Here is a 27,647-nt window from a genome sequence, read left to right as displayed (position 1 = left end):
GTTTTTATATATTATTCTTAATCAATTGAATTGCATGTTGTGAATATTTTTATGTAAAGCACGGAAACACTTAACTATATAAGGTTCATTAGTAAATGATGGAATTAATATGAAGATTAATAAATGTTGTAGAAGTATTGTTCATTCTTAGTTCATGAACCTTACTGTAAAGTGTTACTACTTTGATTATACCAAAACATGTCTTAACTCGCACCTTTCAAAATGGCGTTTAAAACCAACTTCATAAAGGCCTAATGTAATGCAAAGAGCGAGAGGGGAACATTAAAACATCATAATACAGTGTAAAGATGTTCCTTCACCTCACTTTACATTCGTTTTCACTTGCAGACACTTTCCTACCAAAAGCCACTTTCAAGAAAGTGCACAAAGCGCGTTCTGTCGAGTTCCTAGAAAGATGCAAAGAAGACAAGGTTGAAAAACGGAGAGATCAATGCGCACAAAGAAGCCCACCAGTCCCTCCATCTCCCCCTGGAGCTCCTGCTCGTCTTTACCCACCACAAGCCCACCGCTTCACCTGCTGCGTCTGCAGACGTGCCGCGCTCACCGCAGAGCGACGCTCCTGACGCGCCCGCCGAGGGAACGAGTCGCGATAAGCATCGCGAGTCTCTGAGGGTTTGTGGCTCGGGGGATTTGAACACTGGAAATTCATCTAGTTCAGCTTCATCTGAGTGAGATTCACCAGCTGTGCGGGTCAGGAAAGAAAAACACACAGTGCTTAACAAGTCATGTATTGTGATCTTAAATGATTTTGAAACACCTGTGTAAAATACACATTAAAATGACCTACATAAACTTGCATTGAGGTCGCCACATCAATGACTATAACTACAACAATAAATAACGATTTTGTTAATCGTTAAAGTGTACCGTCAAATTTCGCGGGCTCAAGGCCTTAACAATAGAGAATCAGTGTGAACTTGGCAACCAAATCTGTGGGGGAAAGAATCTCCAGCCCTCGCGCGAAATGTCGATCATTTGGATTTCCATTGAAATTTTCTGAACATCGGGAAAAGTGACCTAAAGAGAATCACATCACTACTATAACAATAGTAAATCATAATGCTAAAAAATTATTCATTGGTTTGAGTAGGATAAACTTTTGATTTTGAGTTTACAAAACTAACATTTTAGTAAGCTGAATTGTTTCATTGTTTTGAGTTTTATGAACTTGTTTCTTTTAATTTAGACAAACTTAAATTTAACTGAAACTGGGCTGGGATTTCTACTTCCCAGCATGATTTGCCATGGCATTTGAAAGTGAGAGTAAGCACAGGTATGATGAATATTGCCGTAGGGGAGCACGGGGCACAACCCTGTGACATAATTTTGGTTTGGGCTCAATTATTTAAAAAATTGTTAAGTTAGATTCATCTTTTTTTTTTTTTACACAAGCAACATTCACATAATAGTTGTGCAAATGTTACAACTTAACCCATATGCGGGGTTAATCGTAACAGACAGAGGGGTTAGTTGTAACACTTGTGTGTAACACACATAATTCAGTACTATTTTATATGTATAGTTTGAAATTGTTTGTACATCTGTATAGATAGATATCCATACATCCATCCCTCATCCAATCATCCTTCTATTATGGATCAATATCATGGATAGAGATATATGAAAGGGCTGCACAGTTTTGAAATAAATAAAATCATAAAATCATAAAATATTGCAATTGTTATTGAAATATATTTTTGCAGCTCCATGCAAAATTATTATTATTATTATTAATAATAACAGTAATAATAATAAAAACGAGCTCAAAATCACATTTTAAAGAGTTTATTGCATGAAAAATAGGCTTTTTGATAAAAAACAAGTGATTATTGCATAGTTTGACAACATTGACAGCCAATCAAAATCCATCTGACTTGAAAGAGAGCAAACATTTAAAACGGCAGACTTAGTAAAAGTTGGGAAAAAAAAGTTGCGGATGTTATAGCCTTATAGTTATTGTTATCATCATAGTTATTGTCTGTCGGTGTGGTGGATGCTAATATAGCCTATTTATAGTTATTGTTATCATCAGTGGTGTAGTGGTAAAAAAAGAGGTGGGTAAACTATAAATTCTGGTGGACCACAACTTGATCACCCGGTAAGGTGGGCCACTGCCTACCGGTGTGTATCCTGATGACATCGCTATAGGCTATCATTAAGGTACTACCAAGGGTATCACTGGTTGTTCCCTCATCATAGGTCACACAATCACTATTCAATTCATACATTAATCTAAGTTCTTGTTAAAGAGACTCAAAAAGGAATAATATGGTTGAAATATATAAAGTTTACTAAATGACAAAACAGAGAGAACAAAAATATTTAAGAGAGATCGAGAGGGAGGCTTATATCCAGGGCTTCCAATGCAATGCACTTGTACATAATGATTAGGGATTTGGGATTATTTTCATAGTTGATTCATCTGTTGAATATTTCCTCGATTAATTGATTAGTTGTTTGGTCTATCAGAAAAATGTGGATCAGTGTTTCCCTGTAGAGGGAAAAGTCTTTAACCTGGTGCAGGCTTGATTCCATCAGAATCTCTTGTACAGTTGGGTGTTGACATGCTCCCTACATTAAACCAGCTGCCTGTAATGAATTTTTAAAAATCACTTTTTTTTTGCATCGTTTTAATGATTTCCTGTTGCGGCTGCGATCAAGTTTCATTCTCGCGCAGCTTGTTTAGTAACTTCACAAGCGTGTGTTTTCTGCTACGTGTGTGCGCCGTTCTCTTTGTTCCGTGTGTGTGTGTGTGTCTGTGTGTGTCGGCGCGCTGTGCTCTCTGCTCCGTGTTTGCGCGCTGCGCGTTCTGCTCTGTAGTTAACGGCCCAAATGCTCGAATCATGTGCCGATCGGCGATCACGCACTGGAAAAGCAAAGTCCGCTCAAATAACGTGAAATTTAGAGGTAGATAAACGCACTTTGGAGGTGGGCAAACGCTATTTCCAAATTTTGGGAGGTGCGTAAACGACGTTTACGTGCGTTTAGCCTCCACTACATCCCTGGTTATCATCCTTTAATTATCGTCATTTTTATAATGAGCATGCATATATACATCCCAGATATCAACATTGTGTCGGCCCAGATCCGGCCCACATCTGGCACTTGTGGAATGCGGATCTGGCCCACATGCAGCAGAGAATGACGGCCCTTGGGTGGCCCACTCCTGTTTGCCAGATCTGGGCCACAAGTAGGCCATAGCAATGCCACATGTCAGCCAAGAGCAAAGAAATAAACCACAACTGGACCTTATCTGAGCCACAAAATCTGTATATATTAAATATGGAGTCATTTCAGCCTTAATAAGCCTGTTAACAAGCAGAATCATTGAAGGAAAGAAGAGAACAGAAAAAGAGACGAGCAGAAACACAAGAACTACAACTGACTTCAACCACAGCCTTAGATTAAATCAACTAAAGAGAAAAGAAGACATTAAATCTGTGAAGATCTCAGCAGAGGAGGATTAAACAACTCCACAAACAGCATTACCAGCTTCACTTATTACTAACCAGACTGACTTTATCTCTGTCAGACGTCTACAGAAGTTGTTAATGAGAATTAACAGAGGTTTAACTCTAATGTGTTTCATTTGAAGTCACCATAACAGTGATCAGTGTTTCCATTAGTTGGGATCATAACTCTTACTTTATGTTTGTCTTTTCTGGCTGCTGTGTGTTTGTCAAACACATTTGCAGCAAAGGAATTAAAGTGAACCGCAATTTGCATTAGCACAAAATCAAATCATGTTTAACCTCACCAAACTGCGAAAGTTACAGATAGAAATTCGTCCAAAAACGTAACCCTTCTGGACTGTTTAATATCATTCCCTCATTGCCTCTCTTGCTCTGCATTACAACCTGTTTGTGGTTTCAGTGAGAAAATGAAGAGGAAGGGTGACAAACAAACGTGTAACTTTCTCACGACCCACCTCTCTCAAAAACTGTCGGTGGCCTATAGTGTGTGTTGATTAAACATCAGCCTTTAAATACAGATGCAGTGAAGATGATAATCAGATGATAGTCTGAAAATGGCACATTTTATTACTGAAAGTGTCATTTGTAATGAAGAAAGAAGCACAGGCACACTTTACAAGCAAAACATTTGTTGGTTTAAAGTGCTAACACAATAGATATTAAACATGAAGACAGTCAGTGTTGTATTTGTGGTGTTGATAGTGATTCTCTACACTGACTTGTGCAGATAGAGACGCCTGATCTGATCTGTTCAGATGGGATTTCAGTGTCAGCGCTGTATGTATGACACATACAACATTTATTTTGAACAATTAAAAGCAGACAACCAGATGATACCTTGGTGAATGTAATGAAAGATGACATATAGCATGAGAACACTTTCATAAGACTGTCTGAAAACCCCCCACACATGTTTTCGGCGTGTCATGGAATGACTGTAACTGAATGGCCTTTCCGTGACCCACGACCTCCTCGGCCTGGCATCACTTCACTCCACCTCGCTCTTTTGGGCTTTCTGTTGTCTGTCGAGTGCACTAGAGTAGGTGTGTATGGAGGTGTGTGAATCGCACTGTTCGACCGTACTCAAGATACGCACAGTTTCACTGCGGGCACCGGGCGATGACATCATCGCGCCTCACACACTCTCTGCCATCTAAGATGGAAATCTGGCGCTGCGTTTGCAGAGAGTCACATCAGACAGTTTCAGCTGGGACATTTCCACTTCAGACTGGTGTGATCATGTTGCCTGATGAAACCAAACAAAAACAGAATTAAGTTTGAAGATGATTCTTTACTAGACATTTTAGGTAATTTATATATGATAAGCTGAAAAAATTCACTGCAACAGTGTTTATTTTACCATTAAGATAAATACTTATTTTAGTGTTCATATATATATATATATATATATATATATATATTATATTATATTATATATACATATTATATTATATATACATATATGTAATGTATGTGTACATGTATACATATACACATGCATATACAATATATATATATATATAGATGCTAATTTATGTTATATTTTATATAATTTAATATTTGTTTTATTTCAAGTAGCCTAACAAAAATGGTTATGGTTCTAGTTTGATATTTATTAAAATGTTTTGCATATCTTCTCTCGCAACTTAAATCCAACCAATAAAGAAATAAAAGAAAGTATAAATATGATAAAAATATAAAATAAAATAAAGCCCTTTAAATTCAAATATGTAATTTCTAGTGATAAAAATCTAAATGTATCACACGTTTTAATAAATGTTTTCTTCTTCTTTTAAATAAAATAAAATGTGTGCAAAACATTTCAGGCAATTGAAAGTATAGAAAACATTCAGAAAACCGATAAAAGTATCAAACACAATGAAATCATGAGCTGAATGAACAATGAACACAAAATGATTGTTGGTGGATTTATGAGTCTTGCTGTGTGTGATTGTGAGTTTACGTTCTTCGAAGCGTCACAGCCAAAGATGGTCTGCATACACAAGCACAAATCTCAATCGTTTCTTACAGAACCTCTATATAGACCTTCGCTATTTATACCAGGAGCTTCTTCTAAAAGCCCCAGAGGACTGGAGCAGAGCAGGGTGTGTGCAGTCCTACCCATTCACACGCACACACCCTGATGGTTCAGAGAGTCGAGAGGTGTCAAACCACACGTCCGAGAGGCAAGGAGATGGACGCTTTTCTGTCACACAAACACGCGCACAGCAGATCATTTCTCACAGATACGCGTTTATACAAACATGAGAACATTAATGCTGAAACATTCATGTGTGTGACTGACTGATCATATATTTCAGGTTTCATGAATCTGTGCTGAAGTCAAGTCAAGTCAAGTCAAGTCACCTTTATTTATATACCGCTTTTTACAATACAGATTGTTTCAAAGCAGCTTTACAGAGATAACAGGAAAATAATGCTACAAAGTTTGTTTCTAGAAGAAAATAGCATCACAGTCCAGCTTAAAGGAACATGCCAACTTTTTGGGACTTTAGCTTATTCACCGTATCCCCCAGATTTAGAGTCCATACATACCCTTTTCATCTCCGTTCGTGCCGTAACTCTGTCTGACGCACCCACCCCTAGCCTAGCTTAGCACAAAGACTGGAGGTAAATGGCTCCAGCTAGCATACTGCTCCCAATAAGTGACAAAATAACACCAACATTTTCCTATTTAGCCTACATGTTATGATTTGTATAGTCACAGCGTACAGATAACAAGGTCACATGAGACACAGTCATCTTCTAACCGTATACATACTGGGAACTATATCATCAGAAGGCGAAGCACTGCTACTTCTGCGGCCTAAAATGACAAATGGGACACCCTACGGTCTCACAGACTTAACGGACATGCGCACGCGGCAGCCATTGTAAGTCCACAAGTCCGAAGTGCATATGAAGTGTGCCATTTAGGACAGGGTCTCTCTGCTCCTCACCACGGGGCTTCTCAGGTGCTGCGAGCAAATCACTCCGCAGAAGTAGCAGTGCTTCGCCTTCTGATGATATAGTTCCCAGTATGTATACGGTTGGTGTTGGTGTTATTTTGTCACTTATTGGGAGCAGTATGCTAGCTGGAGCCATTTACCTCCAGTCTTTGTGCTAAGCTAGGCTAGCGGTGGGTGCGTCAGACAGAGTTACGGCACGCACGGAGATGAAAAGGGTATGTATGGACTTATCTAACTCTGGGGGATACGGTGAATAAGCTAAAGTCCCAAAAAGTTGGCATGTTCATTTAAGTAAGTTCAGTGATGATTCATTTTGTTGTAAAAAAGTTATTAATTTTGTATATATAGCCGCTCTGGATAAAACAGTGATGTCATCGTCCTGCTCAGTTCAGTGCTCATATAATGGTGTCAATGCAGGCAGATCAATAATATTGTTGAATATATAATTAAATGTTAAATTTAATGTCCCGAACTAAGCAAGCCAAGCCAATGGCAACAAAGGTGAAAAAGTTGAACTATCACCAAACTCAACGGCTTGTCAACTCAGGCCTTTGGCACAACCGTTTCAAGTTATGGTGATCAGATTGTATGACAGATTTGTAATCAGAACATAACTAAATGTGAAGTGATGTATCTATAATGAATCTAAATTGATAAATCAATAAGAGAGTTGAAATTGTAGTGCTTAAGTTTAGAGCGTCAACTTCAAAAAACCAAACAAGTGAAAAAGAGAATTATGTTTCTGTGGCAGCATATTAAAAAAATGCAAAAAGAAATGTTCAACTGCATGAATTTGAATATTAAATTGAGTGTTCACCCAAAAATAAAAATGATCACCTCCATGTCTTTCCAAACATGTTTGACCTGTCTGACATTTGGAGTGATGCAGAAAGAATTAGAGTTTTTCATTCATTATCACTTTGAATATTTAACATGAAAACTTGCAGATGTGTGTGAAAACACTGAACAGAACCTCCAGAAAGCCCATATATAACCTCTAGAAAAATGCTCAATTTCAAAGAACACTTTATGTCAAAAAGGTTCTATTTCTTAAGGGATTGCAAAATTATTTCATGTTTAAAAAGGTTATTTAAATTTTTCTAGCTATAAAGTGTTTATGTGCTACTTAATTCATAAAATGTAATTAAAATTAAAAAAATTTGTTCAAACAAAATGAATAAATTAAAATGTAATATTAATTAATTAATTTTAATAATTGACAAGTGTTTCCATCATTCACGTGAGCTCATCAAATATAACAAAATTCCTCTAGTTTAAGTCTAATATATATATATATATATATATATATATATATTCACACACATATGTGAACACTATAGTAAGTCTCTACATATATATACACATACATATATACATACATGCATACACTATATATATATATATATATATAATTATTAAATCAGTGTGTGTGTATATATATATATATATATATATATAAGTCTGTTTGTTCTATTTATGAAATATGACACCGTGTTCTGCAGCATCCACCCAAAAACCAGCCTTTTCTTTGTATCTTTCAAACTTTAATTTAAAGATGACATACAAAAAATGTTTGCATTCCCTTCTAAAAATGTTAATTGCATCATTCTTTTTCTGAAATATTATCTGAAAATCCTTTTAGTTTTCACACAAATCTTTCAGCGTGTGTCTCAATCTGATGTGTGGGCTTTTTGTAAATCCCCGGTGCAAGATATAAAATGTGTGACAAGATGATATTCGGGGAATCGGGGGTTTCCTGCACAACTACATTATTTGCATATACATTTTAATTAAATATATTATTTAATTAAATGTATTTAATTCTATATTTTTATTTATTTCTTTTTAAAGTTTTCAAGTTGCTTCTACAAACATGCAAGTTTAACTTTCAAAAAGTGGCCTTGTGATTGAAATTATACACGAAGATCTATCATTTTAAGTCAATTTGACTGAACGTAATTCAGGACATAATTTTAGCTTTCCAAACAAAAGCCTGTGAATCATAAAAATACAGTAAATACATTTCTCAAAGCTTTGTTGTGTCCAAACTCATGTAAAGTGACTCGTGAGCGCCGCCTGCTGTTCACATTTGCTGCACTGCTTTGAGAGGAACAAGATAGTTCTCAAAGATCTGAAGAAGAGTCCTGAGTAAATACAGAAAACCTGACATTTACATATATATATATTTCATGTTGTTATTTCTGTGTATTGCTTGTGAATCCAGCGGCTCTCTGTCGTGTTGTAATGTGAATGAGCCCATTGTGTGCAGGTTGCCATGGAGACCTGAAAGCTGCTTTGGGGCCCGTGTGTGTGTGTGTGAGAACAGGGGAAAGTTAGTGTGCAAGAACAAACCAGCCTGCACCGGACCGGGCCTTTCAAGACTCTGTGAAGTGTGGCTTCGGTTCTGACGACGTTACAGTGCATCACAGTAAGTGCATTTCTCTAACTTTTTGTATTTTTGGCATATAGGTTAGATGAGGTAGTGTTATGAGATTCTGCAGGATTTGGGTTTCTAGATTCATGCATTATAAATGTATTAGCATTAAACATTTTAATTTCAATAGTCTACAGCAAACTACATAACTAAACGTAACTTTAGAAGCTCCTTTAGAGGTGTTTACTGAGTTATATCATTAATATTATCACACTGAGTGTCCTGCTGTTACTTTACTGAGTGATCAGACGCTGTATTTTCACCTGCTGGACCAGAAAACAGATTTCTAGAGACCAACATATAGAACATAAAATCCCATTAAAGGACAAGTTCGGTATTTTACACTTAAAGCCCTGTTTACAGATCGTATCTGATGAAATAGAACGGTTAAGATTAAAATTTGGACACATGCTGCTGTCCCGAGAATTTTAGGTTTATTTCGCCCTACTAACTACATAGCAACACACCAACACCCTAGTAACCACATAGCAACACACTAACACCCAGGTAACCGCATAGCAATGCACTAACAACCACCCAGAACATTGAAGAAACTGCATAGCAACACTCGTTGTAAACCCTAGTAACCACATAGCAACACTAAAAACACCCAGAACATCAAAGCAACTGCAAAGAAACACATTAACACCCTAGTAACCACATAGCATTAGCAACACACCAACAACCAATCAGAACACCCTGGCAACCGCAAAGCAATGTAATAACAACCACTCTGAACATTGAAGCAAATGCATAGCAACGCTCTAACACCCTAGTACCCACATAGCAACACACTAACAACCAATCGGAACACCCTGGCAACTACATAGTAACACACTAACACCCTAGTAACCACATAGCAATGCACCAACACCCTAGTAACCACAAAACAATACTCTAACAACCACCCAGAAAATTGAAGCAACTACATAGCAACGCACTAACACCCTAGTAATCACATAGCAACACACCAACAACCAATCAGAATACCCTGGCAACCGTATAGCAGCGCCTACCAAACACTCAGAACCACTGAATTGCAATGCCCCGGCAACCACTAACAAAACTTGAGCATCGATAGAGTGATTTTTGAATGTGACATTTTAAACAAACAGTTGCTGTTTGATTTTAGATTCTTAGATCTGATGCAGTGTTGAGTTGATTGAATGTGGTTTCTCCTCTCTCTCCGACTGTAGATGTTCACGCTGTCTGAGCTGTGGTCGGGCAACGAGCGTCAGGGCAGTTATAAGCTGCTGAAGCCATGGTGGGAAGTCTTCATGGACTACCTGCTGGTGCTAATGCTAATGGTGTCCATCCTCGCCGGGACTCTTCTGTTGTCCCGGGACGGAGTCGTGTGCGTCCCCGTACACTCCTTCTCTACCAACTACAGCTCTCCTATGGAGCCCATGTCTGATTTTGTTTACACAGGCTCAAAACAGTCTCTCGGGAGTCCGGCAAAGGGGCGACGAACTAACTTGGACTTCCAGCAGTATGTCTACATCAGCCAGGTTTGCTATCATGAGGCGCTGCCCTGGTTCTCGCGCTTTCTACCGTACGTGACACTGCTCCACACGCTGGTTCTGCTGGCTAGCGGCTGCTTCTGGTTCCACTTCCCACTCACATCCGCTCGTATCGAGCACTTCCTGTCGCTCCTCGCCAAGTGTTGCGAATCACCCTGGACGACAAGAGCGCTTTCGCACACGGCCAAACTGGACACTCGCTTTTCGGAGGCGGAGCAAGTAACGCGACCCAAAGTTCAGGTAACATCTTCGTACAAAATGCGCAATTCGAGTTTGGACTCGGGGACGGACAGCCCTCTGCTGGCGGGGACTGATAGTGCATCCACTACAACGCAACCGTCTCCATGTCCCTCCACTTTATCCCACTGCTCCACGCTCTCCGCTCGGTCGCTCAAGGAGCCGCTTCTGCCGGCGCAAGTCGTCCCGGACGGTTCCAGACCGGGAGCCACGTTGGACCGCAGCGACAGGGAGCAGGCCAGAGCACTGTTCGAGAGAGTGCGCAGGTTTCGCACTCACTGTGAGAGTTCGGATGTTATCTATAAGGTAACCTATAAGTCAGTTCATCACGTTTACAGTTTTGTCTTATTATTAAAGAGGTGATGGGAAAACAAGGAGAACTAAGGGTACGTTTACACAACAACAATATGCTTAAAACAGAGAAGTTTTTCCTTCTCACCATTGCGATTCCCATTCACACAGATCCGCAAAAACGATTAAAAAGCTGTATTCTGCTGTCAGGCCATTAGATGGCGATGAAACACTATAGACTGAACACACAATACACATGAGCATGACGTCATCGTCTTCAGAGATTCGTGTTGTCAGAAATTAAAAATGTCAATTCACAATTACCTCATTATTCCATCATTGATACAAGCTTCTATAGTTTAAAGAATAATAAGACTTATTTAAAAATAATAATAATACACATACTGCATTAAAGGGATAGTTCACCCAAAAGTAAAAAAATTTCATCATTTACTCACCCTTAAATTGTTCTAAACCTGTATTATAACAGAGTAGAATATAATAGAGTAGAATAGAGTGGAATAGAACAGAGTAGAATATAATAGAGTGAATAGAGTAGTGAGGAATAGAGTGAAATAGAATAGAACAGAGAAGAATATAATAGAGTGGAATATAGCAGAGTAGAATAGAGTGGAGTAGAATATAGTTGAGTAGAACAGAACAGAGTACAATATATAATCTTTCTTTATCACCACTGGTGGAATTAGTTTCAGTTTCATGTCATTGTTAAACTCAAAACAGCAACTTTTGGTTACCAGCCACAAATGTGGTTTCTTTGTTCTGTTGAACACAAAAGAGAATATTTAGAAGAATGTGGGTAATTCAGACAGTTGCTGGTCCTCAATGACTGACATAGTGTGGAAAAAAAATACTGTTCTATACTGAATAGAATAGAACAGAGTAGAATACAGTAGAGTAGTGTGGAATAGAGTAGAGTGGAATAGAACAGAGTAGAATATAATAGAGTAGAGTGAACTATCCCTTTAACAATAAGTTTAACACGTTTCACACCTCCTCCTGTAGGTGTACACTGCTCAGACGGTGTTCAAGGTCCTGAAGTTCATCCTGATCGTGAGCTACGCTACTCCTCTCCTGAGCTCCATCTCTTTCAGTCACGTCTGCCAGCTTCACTCTCATGCTCTGACCGGCTACAGCCTCTTCCAGTGCAGTCACTCGCTGTCCTCCGTCCTGCGCAAGCTGATGCAGGCCTACATCTCGCTGCTGTTTCTGTTCGGTCTGCTGGGCGTCTACGCCCTCTTCTGGATCTTCCACAAGTACGGGTGTCCCGAGACAGGAGAGGACTGTGTCCATGTAGTCTGTAGTCTGTCTCCATGTGTGAGTGTCGAGAGATTCTGGTGACTGAACCAACGTGTCTGTTTGTGTTCTAAGAAATTCTAAATGCAAACGGGGTGCATTAGCCCCGCCCACTTTTCATCGGCATTGGTTCCGAAAATATTTTTTCCATTCCTTTTTTTCCATCGAAATATTAAAAAGTCTGAAGTTCCCGTCCGAAATTTTCGCCAAAAAAAAATAAATAATACGACCTCAAATTGTATCAATCACGTTTGCACTGCCTCCGAAACTTTCGTAGAATAAATTGGATCGGGTTAAATTTTCTGCGTTTTTCGCATCCGTAGCAAGCATTTTGAGAGGTGTTTTGACAATGTAGAATACGAAAAAACGCATACGAAAATTCCAGACTCTTGTTTAAAAGTTATAAGCCATTAACAAAACCAACCAGCCACGAGGTGAATCACATCACAAACTTTTATCAAAAATATATTTGATTTTAAAATAGTTTATTATATCTGTAGAAACAACATATTTCAAGCTCATTGCAAAATATAAATAGTTCTTTTGGCGTAATTTGCTCACAGCGACTCTCTGATTGGTGGAATTTTCTGTACAGCATTATGGGTAATGTACAGTTTTTCACCAGGAATTCCACTGTTAAACAAGTTAAAAAAGTTTAAAAAGTATGTTTTAAAATAGGGCTTCAACAGAAGCATTTACCATCGATTGACTCACAGGTTCATAAAGCTTCATATGTCAAATCTTTTTCCCATTTTTACTTCCGGAACCCGACTGTTGCAATCTATAATGGTTTGAGATGAAACTATGATGAAATCTTATTGAATATGCCTAATCCTCAGGTCTTTGAGGCAGTACTCTTTCCAGAGTCTACGTGAGAAAGGACCCATGCTAGACGCACCTGACCTTCACAATGACCTGGCGTTCCTCTTGCACATGGCCGACCAGTACGACCCTCTGCTGTCCCAGCGTCTGTCTGTGTTCCTGTCTCCGGTCAGCGAGACTCGCCTGCTGGAGGAAAGCCTGGAGCGGCGCTGGGGAGCCGAGCGTTTGCGGTCGATGATCACGAGTGACACTCAGGGCCAATCTCTGCTGCAGCTCGTGGCTCTTCCTCGCCTGCCACCGGCCCTCTTCACCCTTAGCCAGTTACAGGTGTTGAAGCTGGAGCTGATCGGAGACGCCAAACTCACAGCACAGATATCTAACATGACCGCACTCAGGTGGGTATTCACACTGATACACAAGACTGCCTTTAGCTTTAGGCACAGAACAATGTCTAGGTAGAAAATACATAAGCTGATATTAGGGTTTTGCTTGATTGAATTGAGAATGCTTTTCAAATTCCAGTTGCATTTCAAATTTGAACGTAAGGAAGTAGAATTCAAATTAACTGGAATTAAATTCATTTAGAATTAAACTTTTCTAGTAAACAGTTTAACTAGAAAAAAAGGAGTTTATAGGCCTTACGGACAGAGCAAGAACGACAGACAGACAGATAGATAGATTGACAGACAGACAGACAGACAGGTAGATCGATAGATAGACAGACAGACAGACAGACAGGTAGATAGATAGACAGACAGACAGAGAGACAGACAGGTAGATAGACAGACAGATAGACAGACAGACAGACAGACAGACAGATAGAGAGACAGACAGGTAGATAGATAGACAGACAGACAGGTAGATAGATAGACAGACAGACAAGTACATAAATAGACAGACAGACAGGTAGATAGATAGACAGACAGACAAGTAGATAGATAGACAGACAGACAGACAGACAGACAGACAGACAGACAGATAGACAGACAGACAGGTAGATAGATAGATAGACATACATACAGATAGAGAGACAGACAGGTAGATAGATAGACAGACAGACAGACAGACAGACAGATAGACAGACAGACAGGTAGATAGATAGATAGACATACATACAGATAGAGAGACAGACAGGTAGATAGATAGACAGACAGACATGTATATAGATAGACAGACAGACAGACAGACAGATAGACAGGTAGATAGATAGATAGATAGATAGATAGATAGATAGATAGATAGATAGATAGATAGATAGATAGATAGATAGATAGACAGACAGACAGACAGGTAGATAGACAGACAGACAGAGAGACAGACAGGTAGATAGACAGACAGACAGACAAGTACATAAATAGACAGACAGACAGGTAGATAGACAGACAGACAAGTAGATAGATAGATAGATAGATAGACAGACAGATAGATAGATAGATAGATAGATAGACAAACAGACAGACAGATAGATAGATGGATAGACAGACAGACAGATAGACAGACAAATAGATAGATAGACAGACAGGTAGATAGATAGATAGATAGACAGACAGACAGGTAGATAGACAGACAGAAAGACAAACAGACAGACAGATAGATAGACAGACAGATGGACAGACAGACAGTCATAGACAGACTCCACATAATGTGACATGAGCACTAAAGACTCTGACACAGACGATTTCTGAGATGTACTGTAGATCAGAGGTTGCTGTATGAGTTGATGAGGCCTGTCTTCTCCTCAGAGAGCTGCACCTCTACCACTGCACTGCCTCAGTGGAGTCCGGAGCCCTGCAACACCTTCAGGAACACCTGGAGACTCTGCACCTCACCTTCACCCTCGCCTCCGAGATCCCGGCCTGGGTCTATTCCCTCCGCGGCCTGCAGGAGCTGCACCTGAGCGGAAGGTTGAGCAGTGAGGGCGGGATGGGGCGCGGCTGGGCCCTCGTTAGCCTCCGACAGCTGCGGCACCTCCGTGTCCTGGTGCTGCGCGGCACGCTCCAGAAAATCCCGGGGGAGCTCAGCGAATTAGCTGGGAGTCTGCTAAAACTGGAGATATACAATGAGGGCACTAGGTTGTTGGTTCTTACAGGACTGAGGCGCTTAACCGGATTGGCAGAGGTGCAGCTGAACGGATGCCAGTTGGAAAGGTTGCCATCAGCGCTGCTAGCACTTACAGGTCTACGTATTTTGGACTTGCAACACAATAGCCTGCGTACCTTAGAGGAGCTGTTGGGATTGCAGCATCTGCGCCGTTTGTCTTGTTTACGACTTGCTTGTAATCATGTCTTGGCTCTTCCGGCTAGTGTAGGAGTGCTGCGTTCGCTAGAGCTCTTGGATTTAGCGCATAATCAGCTGCGAAACTTACCGTCGGCTCTCTTTACGCTACGTAGACTGCGACGCCTCCTGCTGGCCGGGAATCTTCTGGAAGAGCTTCCGGCGGAGGTTGGCGCTCTGACACTGCTTAGCGAACTGGACCTCAGTGCTAACCGGCTCGAACGGCTTCCCAAAGAGCTGTTTGGAAGCTGCATAGAACTTCGCAGCTTGAATGTCGCGAATAACTCGCTGGGATCTTTGCCAGCGGGTCTGGGCGGCTTGACTCAGCTGTCTCGTCTGGATGTGCGGGGAAACAGTCTGGAGGAGCTTCCCGTCGAGCTGGGGTGCTGTTTTGGGCTCCGTGGAGGCGGGTTTCTTGCGGAAAACTGGCTGATGCACACCTTACCTCGACAGGTCAGGGACGTCCTGCAGCAGACCGGCTCTTCTGAACCTCCGTCACGACCCAATTCGGATTGTTTTCCTAATTTTTCGACAGCGCAGTGGAGCTTTCACTCCGCACTGGAATCTCGGATATAAAACGATAGCTTCAAAGTGAACTTACGAACTCTGGGGTTTGTTTTTTTCATAAACAATATTTAACAATCCTTGTGGGAAAAGTAGTACACTTTGGTTTACCTTTAAAAAGAGTACTTAAGGAAACTATTTACTTTAAAAGAATATACTTAAGTGTGAAATGAGTGTGCACTCAGAAGAAAAGGTTCTAAATGGAACTTTGAAGGATTATGTCAGGCGCATCATTTTTGGAACCTTTTCATTTTTGAAACCTTTCATTTGTTCCTTTCATGAGATCATTTTATGGATTAAGTTTATAAAATAATATACTTAAAGTGCCTTGGAACACGCAGCTTTGTTTAATGCGTTGACGTAATTTCCACTGAAACAGGAAGCTTTTCAAATAGCCAATAGTGTTTAGTTTACCTCACAGACTGCAAGTCGTACTTGACAGCACCATGGAAGCGAATCCGAGAGCTGATGATACATTGGATTCACTTACACTTTAGTATACCTTTAAAAAGAGTACTTGAAGGCACACTGTAAGATTTTTGGATCAAAATATTCAAAAACCACTAGAACAATGTTATATATTTTGTTGATTTGTGTACTTACATTATCCCAAATGTTTCTAAAAATGTTTAAATACAGAGAAATAAGCATTTTAACCAGGACACGGACCGTGTCCGTGCGTCGCCTATCAAAGACATCATACCTGCATAACCCTCGATTTCCAGTTTTATTTCGTAGAAACCATGGAAACACCAAAGACGCTTTAATATAATATGTGTTTATTAGACAGGTGAGCAACTATTTGGATAAATTCATCGACAGAAAACTAATCATTGTTATACAGCTCAACACGGTTAGTCTTTTTGTTTAAATCTCGTTTACTTGATTTACCGCGAGTGCCATATTTACCATGCCTAATATCGATTTAGCTCACTGCAGTGTGCAACAAGTGTCTCATATAGTAGCCGTCGAGCGAATGCACAGTAGCATTATAACAACTTTCAACACACTCAAATGTATCTAATATGATACACAAGGCCTTGTTTCGCTCCAACGGCTTTCATAACGTCAATAAATCTTTAATACATTACCGGTCATCCGTGAATATGATTTCTGTAGAGGTGAAGACAACAACTCCTATGATTCCATGAAATCAAGGCTTCATCAAGCTACACCTTTGTTTTGAATAAACGACCTCTAGTGGCGAAAAATTACATAGTGTGCCTTTTAAGAAAACAAATATATTCTTAAACAAGTATATTATTTAAAAGAATATACTTAAGTGTGAAATCTACGGAAGCGTATTGCATTCACTTGAGGAAAAAAAATCTACTCTGTTTTTTCTGAATTAATGAGTTAATTATCTCAGAATTATGAGATAATTTTTCATGAAAAAAAAGTTTTTGCTCTGTTTTTCTGAATTAACGAGTTAATTATCTCAGAATTACGAGATCATTTTTCATGAATAAAAAGTTTTTGCTCTGTTTTTCTGAATTAATGACTTAATTATCTCAAAATTATGAGATAATGTTTTCTTGAAATAAAAATATTTGCTCTGTTTTTCTGAATTAATGACTTAATTATCTCAGAATTATGAGATAATTTTTCATTTAAAAAAATTGCTGTTTTTCTGAATTAATGACTAGATAATTAACTCAATAATTCAGAAAAACAGAGTAAAAACTTTTATTCATGAAAAATTATCTCGTAATTCTGAGATAATTAACTCGTTAATTCAGAAAAACTGAATAAAAAAATTATGAAAAATTATCTCATAATTCTGAGATTAATTAAGTCATTAATTCAGAAAAACAGAGCAAAAACTTTTTATTCATGAAAAATTATCTCGTAATTCTGAGATAATTAACTCGTTAATTCAGAAAAACAGAGTAGATTTTTTTTTCTCAAGTGAATGCAATACGCTTCCGTAGAAATGAGTGTGCACTCGGAAGAAAAGGTTCTATATGGAACTTTGAAGGATTATGCCAGGCGCATCATTTTTGGAACCTTTTATTTGTTCCTGTCATGAGATCATTTTGTGGATTAAGTTTAAATTTGTTTATTCATTTTTAACTGTAATTCCATTTTATGAATTAAACAGGTCTTACACATACTTTATCACTAGGCAAAATTGAAATAACCTGTAAAACATGAAAGAATTATGCAATAATTTCTCCCTAGAACCTTTTTGGCATAAAGGCTTCTTTAAAATTGGGTCAAGAACCCTAAAGTTCTATAGAGAAACCCATTGAACCATTTTTCTATTGTCTTTGTAATACGTTTAAAGTGTACTGCTAAATGACAAGCATTTATAGTAAACCAAAATATTTCATTGTCATTTCTATTGAAACTTGTATGTCATATTTTAAATATATCAAATTGGGATTACAAATATATTTAAAAATAATAAATAAAATGTTATATCAAATAACATGCTGCAGTTAAAAGGTACTTTACCTGTGTTTTAATTTGTTGTTAAAAGTGTACTTTGTTAAAGCATGACAAGATCATCAAAACATAATGGTATGTACTTTGTATTCAAATGTACTTTGAACTAAAACTTTTAATTTGGCATTATTACTAAGTGAACTTTTTTTTTAACTTAAAGAAAAGTTACCTTTTCACTCACTAAAGTGGCCTTTTATTTCATTAATATTGGATTATCTGAAAGTACTTTTTTTTCTTTTATTTTTTAAATAAACCTTTAAGATTATACTATTTCTATTTAATAATTATGATAATAATATTACTAAATTAAGTCTGGAAGAGCCAATCTCTTCCCTAGAAGACTTTTGATGTAACATCTATGGATAAACTGATGTGACGACTGACAAAATTAAAAACATTTGACCTTAATTAGCAGGTTGAGGTCACTGACCCAATGTGTGAGGCCCAATTAACCCATTGTAAACCTTTCTAATCTTGACAAACTATAGGCTATCATTTAAAAGCTCCTACGACTCAAGTTTTCATATTTGGTGACTGTTTTTTATTCATTTGTGATAACTAATCGGAGTCATAAGGCGATTTCAGACCTTTTTTATGAAATAGTGATGCACATTCTAGTTTTGTGTCTAAAAATGTTTAAAATATAAAGAAATGTTGATATGATGCATTATGTCTTCAACGCAAACTATAATGCATGTCTGGTTGCTTTCCACATGTCCTTTTACATGTTTGTTAGATGTTGAATTCAAATAAAATACAGTCATATTGCCCATACTATTTTTTTAATACAATGTCTCCTTCATAAATAGTAGTCTGTGAATATTGGTAATATATGGTTAAGATCACTCAAACCAGGTCTATGCTCAAGTGGGACTGACAGTTAACAGGTTAGTCATGATGTAGAAAAATTGGCTAGTTTCCTATAGCATCTTTGCTAAATAAAAAATGAAGATGCTGTTTGTTGTTTATTTTTAACGGGATCATCCTTACACTATCAATAAACACTGATGAGCATCTGAAATACTAAGCATCTGATGAGGTTTTAAGTACAATAGTCAACAATTAACATTTTATTTTGTCTCTCATACTAAAATACTTCTTCAACACTTTACAAAATTGATAAAGGTAGTCAAAACACACAAAACTCTTGTTCTACCGTAACTAACGGACATTACCATGTATTTTGGGGAATTGTTTGTTTTTTAGATGATAGTCTTTCTTTAGTCTTGATTTGATTCGGTTTACTTATAGAAGCTACAAAAGAAAAACATTGTTTTGGTAAATCTTAATTATTAAAAAACTACATGATAATTATGATTAAAAATCTAAATTATGGCATAAAAAGGCGAAATTATTACATACTAAGTCATTATTATGACATACTAAGTCCTATGAGATTAAAAAGTAGAAATGTCATAGGCCTTTAATTTCTACAATTACATCATTATGTTATTACTTCAATATGTAATATTTGTGACTTTTTTATCTCGATTTTTTTTTTTTTTTTTTTTTCTAATCAGGACTTTTAAGTCATAATTTTGGTTTAGTATGTCATAATTTCGACTTTTATATCACAGTTATGATTTTGTATGTAGCGGAAAAGGGCTTCCATAATATGGCGCAAGATATAAATAATTTAATAGCATAGGTTTACTGTTTTAAGTAATTTATATTAATATTCCTTCCTAAACTACTTGCAAATATGATCAAACGTTTCAATCACCTTAAGAAACTTCAGAAGTGAGCTACAAAAATCCCGCCCACCTCAAACGCGCCCAACGCGAGCACGACTTCCACGCCCCAAAGTTCAAGTTCCAACATCCAATCACGACACGGTTTCATTTAACGCGTATGAAACTGACGCGTTTGCCAGCCAATGGGCGCGCTTATTCTTCAGGAGGCGGGATTTCCGGGCGGTAGTATAAACTGCGGCCTGTCGTCTCGTGTGGTTTGAGACAGCAGTGCTTCTTCAAACGTATTCCTCGCGCACCGTCACATACAGGTAATGTAAGATGATTTCTCAATTAAACCTAGCACGGTTTCCCCTCATAGCTTTATTTATGGTACATATACCTCTGTGTGTTGTATTTAACAGTGAAGTTTATTATGAGATCGAAGCGCGATGTCATTAGCATGTTAGCTGCGCGTGCTAACAACAGCGCACGATAGGAAGAGAGCACGCGCGAGAGTTTATTTTCAGTTGTTTTAAGATATTTCAGTGTTTCTCGGCTTCGGTACTGGTAAGCTGCATTAAACATAAGCTCGTGTGTGAGATTTAGTTCATTTTTATAAGCGTCTCCGTCATTAATAAACGCTAGTAAACGCCGCTTTATTGTCCGCCGCGCGTTCGCGACTAAACGCTCGTTAAAGGAGTTTCACATCTAGACTAATTTGAATTTCTCTGTTGCTCATCAACACAAAAGCGAGAACCGTGATTGTTTTGGATATTAACGTATAATTTCATACTATATCCTCATAACATTGATGTGTATGGCCGTATGGTTTGTAATCGGGGCCCGGTCCAGTTTCACTGAACTCGCTGCGTAGTAACAATAGATACCGCGTTATTACTATGTTTATTTTGCTCTGCTTTGGCTTTTTGAATTCGTCTATGAACCATGTACTCGGTTAACAAAAATATACGTTACACTTTATTTTAATGTGACGTAGTTGCATTGTACTTGCTCAAATAAGTACCATTTCATAATTAACTGCATGTACTTACTATAGAGTTAGTGTTTATGGTTCGTTACATTTAATTATGCAAAAACAATGTTATTACTTTAGTAATTACATGTAGTAATGTGTAACTGTCACCTCAAAATATGTTCCAAGCGCATTTGGTCCTATTATGTTATGAAATCATTATTTGTGAATGTTTAAAACGTCCAGTTGTGTACTTTCGTCACTCAATAGTGACCAGGCTGGTTTGTTTACATGGTTTTCTGTCCTGTGTGGGATTATGTGGGACTTTCTAACTTTTCTCAAAAAAAGTGAAAGTGTGAATCTGGTGAAGGTGTGATTTAAATGCCCTGCTGCTTTATGATCAGTCTTCTCACTTATGTCTCCAGAATGGCTGAGAATGATGTTGAAAACGAGCTGTTGGATTACGAAGAGGACGAGGAGCCTCAAGGAGCCCCGGAGAGCGTCGCTCCGGTGGGCAAGAAGGAGGTGAAGGGCTCGTACGTCTCCATCCACAGCTCGGGATTCAGGGACTTCCTGCTCAAGCCGGAGCTGCTGAGGGCCATCGTGGACTGCGGGTTCGAGCATCCGTCTGAAGGTCAGACACACGTGCTTCTTAGGGCTATCGATTCAGATGTTTCGATTCCTGATTCGGCTCAATGAATATAGATATAGAAGTCCTATATTTATAAAAAAAGAACAGTGAACTAAGTTTACAATTGGTTAATTAATAAAAAATTAAGAGCCACAAACCTGTATATTAAACTTTTTATTTTAGGTTCACTTGTGTACATTAACACAGAACCCTACTCTATATTTCAAATGCATACAATGAATAGACAGGATTTTGATGCAAGATGAAAAATTGATGCTAAAAATTGGGCAAGTCAGAACAGTCTCATGCCTTGATCAAACAGGATCCGGTTATTTTATGTTTAAGAGAAAACAAACACAAAATCCCACAGCATTATCTGTAACATGGAGCCTCCATGCAAGCCTATGAGCAGTGGACTGGAAAACTAACACTGGCTTTTGGGTGACAGATGACTTAATCAGGGAAAAATCGATTTGTTGCCTTTGAGAATTGATTTTGAATCAACCACATTAAAAAAAATAAGCGATTAATTGAAAATTCACTTTGTTTGCCCAGCCCTACTGCTTCTGTTGGCATGGATGTGTATGTTGATTATTCCGGAGGGTAAACATGGTGTTTGTGTTTTTAGTGCAGCACGAGTGCATCCCGCAGGCAATCCTCGGCATGGATATCTTGTGTCAGGCCAAGTCCGGTATGGGGAAGACGGCCGTGTTTGTGCTCGCAACTCTACAGCAGATCGAGCCGGTGGAGGGACAGGTTAGTGTGTGTGACGCTTCTGTTTAGGGATGAAACATTAGGACTCGGAGGTACGAGTTTGAGATCACTAACTCAGGGAGCGGATTAATAATTAAATCACAAAACACTTAAATTAAAATACTCATTATAAAATACTTTTTTTTTTAATAAGAAAAGCAGCCATTTTCAGCTTTTTTTTAAAGACTCACCAATTTTTCCTGCATAACATGAACTTTAATTGACATCATAAAGCTGTGGACATGTGACTAACTTTGATTTCTTATTTAAATAATGAAACATTATTTAAAATGAAATGTGGGGATTGTATAAATGCTAAATAGAAATTTGAAATTAGTTTAAAAATAAAATATTACAATTTAATTGACATTGAATATTTCAATAACTCGCACAAGAACAAGGCAGACAAACATTTCACTGTGAAATGTTTGTCTGCCTTGTTCTTGTGCGAGTTATTGAAATATTCAATGTCAATTAAATTAACATTTTATAAAAATGTAATTTATTCATTAAAACGCATTAAAAAGAACCTTGAACATGTTTAATAATTGAAGCAGTTTTAACTTTCGTTGAAGTCCTTTTAAAATAAATATTCTATGTTTTTTAAATAATTAAAATTGTTTTTACATTTAACGACTCGCTAAAAGATTTTTTCCTGCATAACATTAACTTTAATTGACATAATATAGTTGTGAACATGTGACTGTTGAATTATTTAAATCTAAAGTTAGTTAATCATTTTTAAAAAGAAACCGTGCACGTGAAAATGCAATTTCTTTGTAATTTATTCAAACTAAAAAAAGATAACCTTGAACATGTTTAGTGTGTGACTTCTGTTTAGGGATGAAACCATTAGGACTGAAATGTACGAGTTAGAAGGCACTAACTCAGGGAGCTGATGAATAATTAAATCGTATAAAATTTAATAATGTATATATTTTTTTATATTTAAAGCTCACTAAAATACTTTATGCATAACTGACTTTTTAATTGAATTAATATAGCTGTGTAAATGTGACTACTGTTGAATTATTTAAACATGAAATCAACGTTAAATGCATTTTAAAATCAAACTTGGTGAATGTGTAAATGTTTTTTTTATTACGGTACATTTGAATTTGTTTTTGTCTGCCTGCATCTTGTGCAAGTTAATTATTGAAATATTGAGTCGATGCCAAATTTAAACTACATTTTATAAATTGTAGTTTATTCGTTTATTAAAACACAAAAAAAGAGCACCTTGAACATGTCTAATAATTGAAGTGGTCTTTTTAACTTTACATTGATTCAGGTCCTTTAAGTATAACATTTTTGTTTTGTTCATATGAATTTCATGTGACCAATCAACAAACTGATCATGTTATTTGTGGTGTTCAATAATTAAAATATTCATTGGTGTAAATTGGTTTTTAAAATGAAAGAATATTTAGTTTTTTAACCCTTATTAAAGTTAAGTTATTGATCACGTGACATGCGGCTAAACAGACCTGTAAACATACAGGTGTTAAATTATTTGGGGTTTGGTTGAACAGTTGTGAAAGTTCACCAAACTTTGTCAGCCAGTTATTAATGCTGGTGTTCAAGTGGCCCTAATTATGGTTTTACAGGTGTGTAACGTGCAAAACTTTAATTTAACTCTGAGCCGGTTGTGTTTGTGCAGGTGTCGGTGCTGGTCATGTGTCACACGCGTGAGCTGGCCTTTCAGATCAGCAAAGAGTACGAGCGCTTCTCCAAGTACATGCCCACGGTCAAGGTGGCCGTGTTCTTCGGCGGCATGTCCATCAAGAAGGACGAGGACGTCCTGAAGAAGAGCTGCCCGCACATCGTGGTGGGGACGCCGGGCCGAATCCTCGCGCTGGTGCGCAACAAAACCCTCAACCTGAAGAACGTCAAGCACTTTGTCCTGGACGAGTGTGACAAGATGCTGGAGCAGCTCGGTGAGCGTCTGGAGGAAGTGCGCTTGATGTGTGTTTGTGTTGAACTGAGTCTTTGACGATTCATATGTGTGTTTCTGTGTCAGATATGAGGCGTGACGTTCAGGACATCTTCAGACTGACGCCTCATGAGAAGCAGTGCATGATGTTCAGCGCCACCCTCAGCAAAGAGATACGCCCCGTCTGCCGCAAGTTCATGCAGGACGTGAGTGACGTCTGTCCTTTTAGTGAGATTACCTTGTTTTGTGATCACATGGTGAACGTTTGCGCAGTTCTCTTCCTTGAAATGGTTCAAATGTTGTTTTGTGTCCATATGGTTTTAAGGATGTTATATTAGTACTTATTTCAGCTCATTTCCAAGGCAACTTTTTTCGTTTAAGTACTAATATAACAAACTTAAAACTATATGGACCCAAAACACTTTAACTGTTTCAAGTTTGTTTATATTAGTACTTGAGCGAAAATAAGAAATGTTGCCTTGGATATTGGCAGAAAATATTTATTTTAATATTTGATGTAACGAGGTCACAGTTGTATGTTTGTAATTTAATTTACAATAGCTTTGAATGCGGTTCAACCAATCAGAATCAGGGACCGGAACTATCCATTGTATGATAAAAAAAAAAATCATTTTAACTGAATTAAAAAGGAAGCAAATTGTACAAACATTCACCATGTGCAGTGTTGGTGTATTTAAATTAAATTCAAAATATTAAACTAAATTCAAAATATTAAACTAAATTCAAAATATTAAACTAGTATATTACTGATGCAAAAATAACACTCGTTAAAATGCCACTACAATTTGGTTTCTTGTATTTTGAGTCTTTTTTTGGGTGCAGTGGCAATTTTATTAAATTAGCATTTAAGTTGTCCGACTGTATCTGTCGCTGCGTTAGCCCTTATGATTGTTATTGGTTGAGACCGGATGCTCTTCACTCGTCATAGTCTGAAGTGTTGTGGTGTTTTCAGCCGATGGAGGTGTTTGTGGACGACGAGACGAAGCTGACCCTTCACGGCCTGCAGCAGTATTACTGCAAACTGAAGGACAGCGAGAAGAACCGCAAACTCTTCGACCTGCTCGACGTCCTGGAGTTCAACCAGGTGAGCGCTTTACTTGATGCTCATTCCAGTCTTCACATTTATTCATTTAGCAGACGCTTCTGATCAAACTCGACCCTGTTTACTCCAGTCTTGTTGTGATTCTTCTTTGTTCCCAAAAAGAGTTTTCTTTTTTTATGATGTCCATTTAAATGCATTGGCTTTCCCTCCGAGACTCTCCCTTGTTCCTGTAGATTATGGTTTCTGTCAAGTGCTTGAGGTTGTGTTCTTGAGGGTGATTCTGTGTTTGTCCTGCAGGTGGTGATCTTCGTGAAGTCTGTTCAGCGCTGTGTGGCTCTTTCACAGTTACTGGTGGAGCAGAACTTCCCCGCCATCGCCATCCACAGAGGAATGGCTCAGGAAGAGAGGTGTGTGTGTGCGCGCTTTGACTCACTGCAGTTATTGACACATGAAACCAGACATTCCCAAGAGTTTGTCAGCCCAAACATCTTTAAAAGTTGATTTTTTTTTTAACAATGAACGAGTATGGTTTTTATAAATTTTATAATTAACTTATCTAATTTTCCATTTCATGTAGTTTGATTTTTGTGGGTTACAATATACTGTATTCAATTAATCTTATGACATTGACAAATTACGTTTACATTGTATGTATTGAATAACAGTTCTACTTTAAACTTGACACAAAAGGTAAGTGACATTTGTAGAATATTTACCATAACATTTATATACCTATATATTTTGATGCCAAATTATCAAATGTCCATGGTTAGAGTCCTTCAGTCCTCAAATCCTAATTGTCAGTCTCTTCATTCATGGTAAACTGTTAAATGCATAGTAATGTTTATTTTTATTATTTAGCTTTATGAACTCATGAACCCCAGTTTTATGAAACCCTTGTTTTAAAGTCAGTCCTGAAAGAGACAATGCATGTAATTTAATGCCTCTAATTGTTTAATTGCTTGTTACATCTCTTTATATAATTATTGCATACTTGCTATTACAGAAATCTGCATTTATACAAGCTTGTTTTTCAGCAACAATTCCTCATACATTTGTGATCGACCCTCCTTCAGTGAGGTTAATATGAGTGTTGCAATAACGTTTGTCTCTTTAATCTCATTTTCTGAGCTCGTAAAGAACATTTAACCACTTTTAGAGCTTGTAAACGTGAGGATCTGCTGGGACTCTTTCAGGACTGGATGTTTTAATGCTTCTGTTTGAATCTCTGCTCGCAGGTTGTCCCGGTATCAGCAGTTCAAAGACTTCCAGCGGAGGATCCTAGTGGCCACGAATCTGTTCGGTCGAGGAATGGATATCGAGAGGGTCAACATCGTCTTCAACTACGACATGCCAGAGGACTCAGACACGTATCTCCACAGGGTACGAATGCAACCGCGTGCGTGAATGTTTCAGATCTCTGAAGGGCTGAGTCTCACAGTCTCGTCTCGTTCTCAGGTGGCTCGTGCCGGGCGCTTTGGCACCAAGGGTTTGGCCGTCACATTCGTGTCAGATGAAACCGATGCCAAAATCCTGAACGACGTGCAGGACCGATTTGAGGTCAACGTGGCAGAGTTACCCGAGGAGATCGACATTTCCACTTACAGTGAGTCTTCGGTCTTGTGTTTTGAGCATGAAGGAATGAACCCTGATAATATCTGCTTCCAAATTGAATGCAACCCGAGCGGTGTGATGAATTGATAACTGTAATATTGGCGGACGCTGATGTGGTCGCTAAAGCGAGGCTAGGTTATTGGATATTTTGAGGTTATTGGCATTGTTGGTTTCCAAGAATATAATGATTTTCTTCAGTGGATCGGTCAAATTTAAGTGTTAAACTAATTAAAACAGTTATCCCAGATATTGGTGTCACTGGTTTATCTTTCCCAGTTTGATGCGTCCCATTGTTAGCAAGTGCTTCTGAATTTTTCAAACCCAAAGAATGTGGTATTTTGCATTTAAAGTGATGTTTTCTCTTTCTCTGTGCAGTTGAACAGTCCAGATGAAGGTCTTGGTGTTTCCAGAACTGCAGCTGTTGGATTGCGGCAGGACGACAAACCTCCTGTTTTTAAAGCCTCCTTTTTACCTCAAACCCACAGTTGTTTTTACCGCTTCTCGTCGGAGGATCGGGCTAGTTGTCTGTTTTGATTTGTCATAAAATCATGTTTTTGTTTTGGGTTTTAATGAAATTAAAACTTTTTATATACCACACCTTGGCTGGCTGGGTTTGTCTTCTGGAGTGTCGTTTTTTTGA

The 27,647-nt window shown here is 38.0% G+C and overlaps 2 protein-coding genes and 1 long non-coding RNA gene across 5 annotated transcripts; 2 read left to right on the top strand and 1 right to left on the bottom strand.

The window, feature by feature from the left end:
• Positions 1-114: 114 nt before the first annotated feature.
• Positions 115-13,268, bottom strand: LOC309478313. Of its 2 annotated transcripts, none has more exons than XR_014198931.1 (3): positions 13,158-13,268; positions 4,591-4,740; positions 115-703 (listed from the first exon to the last, which is right to left on the bottom strand). It is a non-coding gene; the product is annotated as an uncharacterized lncRNA (long non-coding RNA). The 2 variants fall into 2 exon arrangements; XR_014198932.1 differs by lacking the exon at positions 13,158-13,268 and adding an exon at positions 11,404-11,656.
• LOC309477492 (volume-regulated anion channel subunit LRRC8D) lies at positions 8,619-19,235 on the top strand. Of its 2 annotated transcripts, XR_014198660.1 has the most exons (6): positions 8,619-8,891; positions 10,094-10,960; positions 11,969-12,219; positions 13,099-13,476; positions 14,824-16,112; positions 17,877-19,235. XR_014198660.1 is itself a non-coding variant. In XM_082140762.1 (5 exons), exons 2-5 carry the CDS (start codon positions 10,094-10,096, stop codon positions 15,929-15,931), a joined length of 2,604 nt encoding a protein of 867 aa, XP_081996888.1. In that variant the 5' UTR covers positions 8,619-8,891; the 3' UTR covers positions 15,932-17,204. The 2 variants fall into 2 exon arrangements, 1 of the variants encoding a protein (XP_081996888.1); XM_082140762.1 differs by lacking the exon at positions 17,877-19,235 and having other exon boundaries at positions 14,824-17,204.
• Positions 19,236-20,250: 1,015 nt separating this feature from the next.
• Positions 20,251-27,602, top strand: ddx39ab (DEAD (Asp-Glu-Ala-Asp) box polypeptide 39Ab). The gene is made up of 10 exons (XM_082141189.1): positions 20,251-20,369; positions 21,439-21,647; positions 22,273-22,400; positions 24,058-24,334; positions 24,418-24,536; positions 25,304-25,435; positions 25,691-25,800; positions 26,632-26,776; positions 26,852-26,999; positions 27,383-27,602. Exons 2-10 carry the CDS (start codon positions 21,440-21,442, stop codon positions 27,397-27,399), a joined length of 1,284 nt encoding a protein of 427 aa, XP_081997315.1. The 5' UTR covers positions 20,251-20,369; position 21,439; the 3' UTR covers positions 27,400-27,602.
• The last annotated feature ends 45 nt before the right edge of the window (positions 27,603-27,647 follow it).

Source organism: Leuciscus leuciscus (assembly GCF_965113295.1).
Source record: "Leuciscus leuciscus genome assembly, chromosome: 1".
Classification (NCBI taxonomy): Eukaryota; Metazoa; Chordata; class Actinopteri; order Cypriniformes; family Leuciscidae; genus Leuciscus; species Leuciscus leuciscus.
The sequence above is the reverse complement of the archived record's forward strand: the minus strand, read 5'-3'. Positions and strand labels throughout refer to the sequence as shown.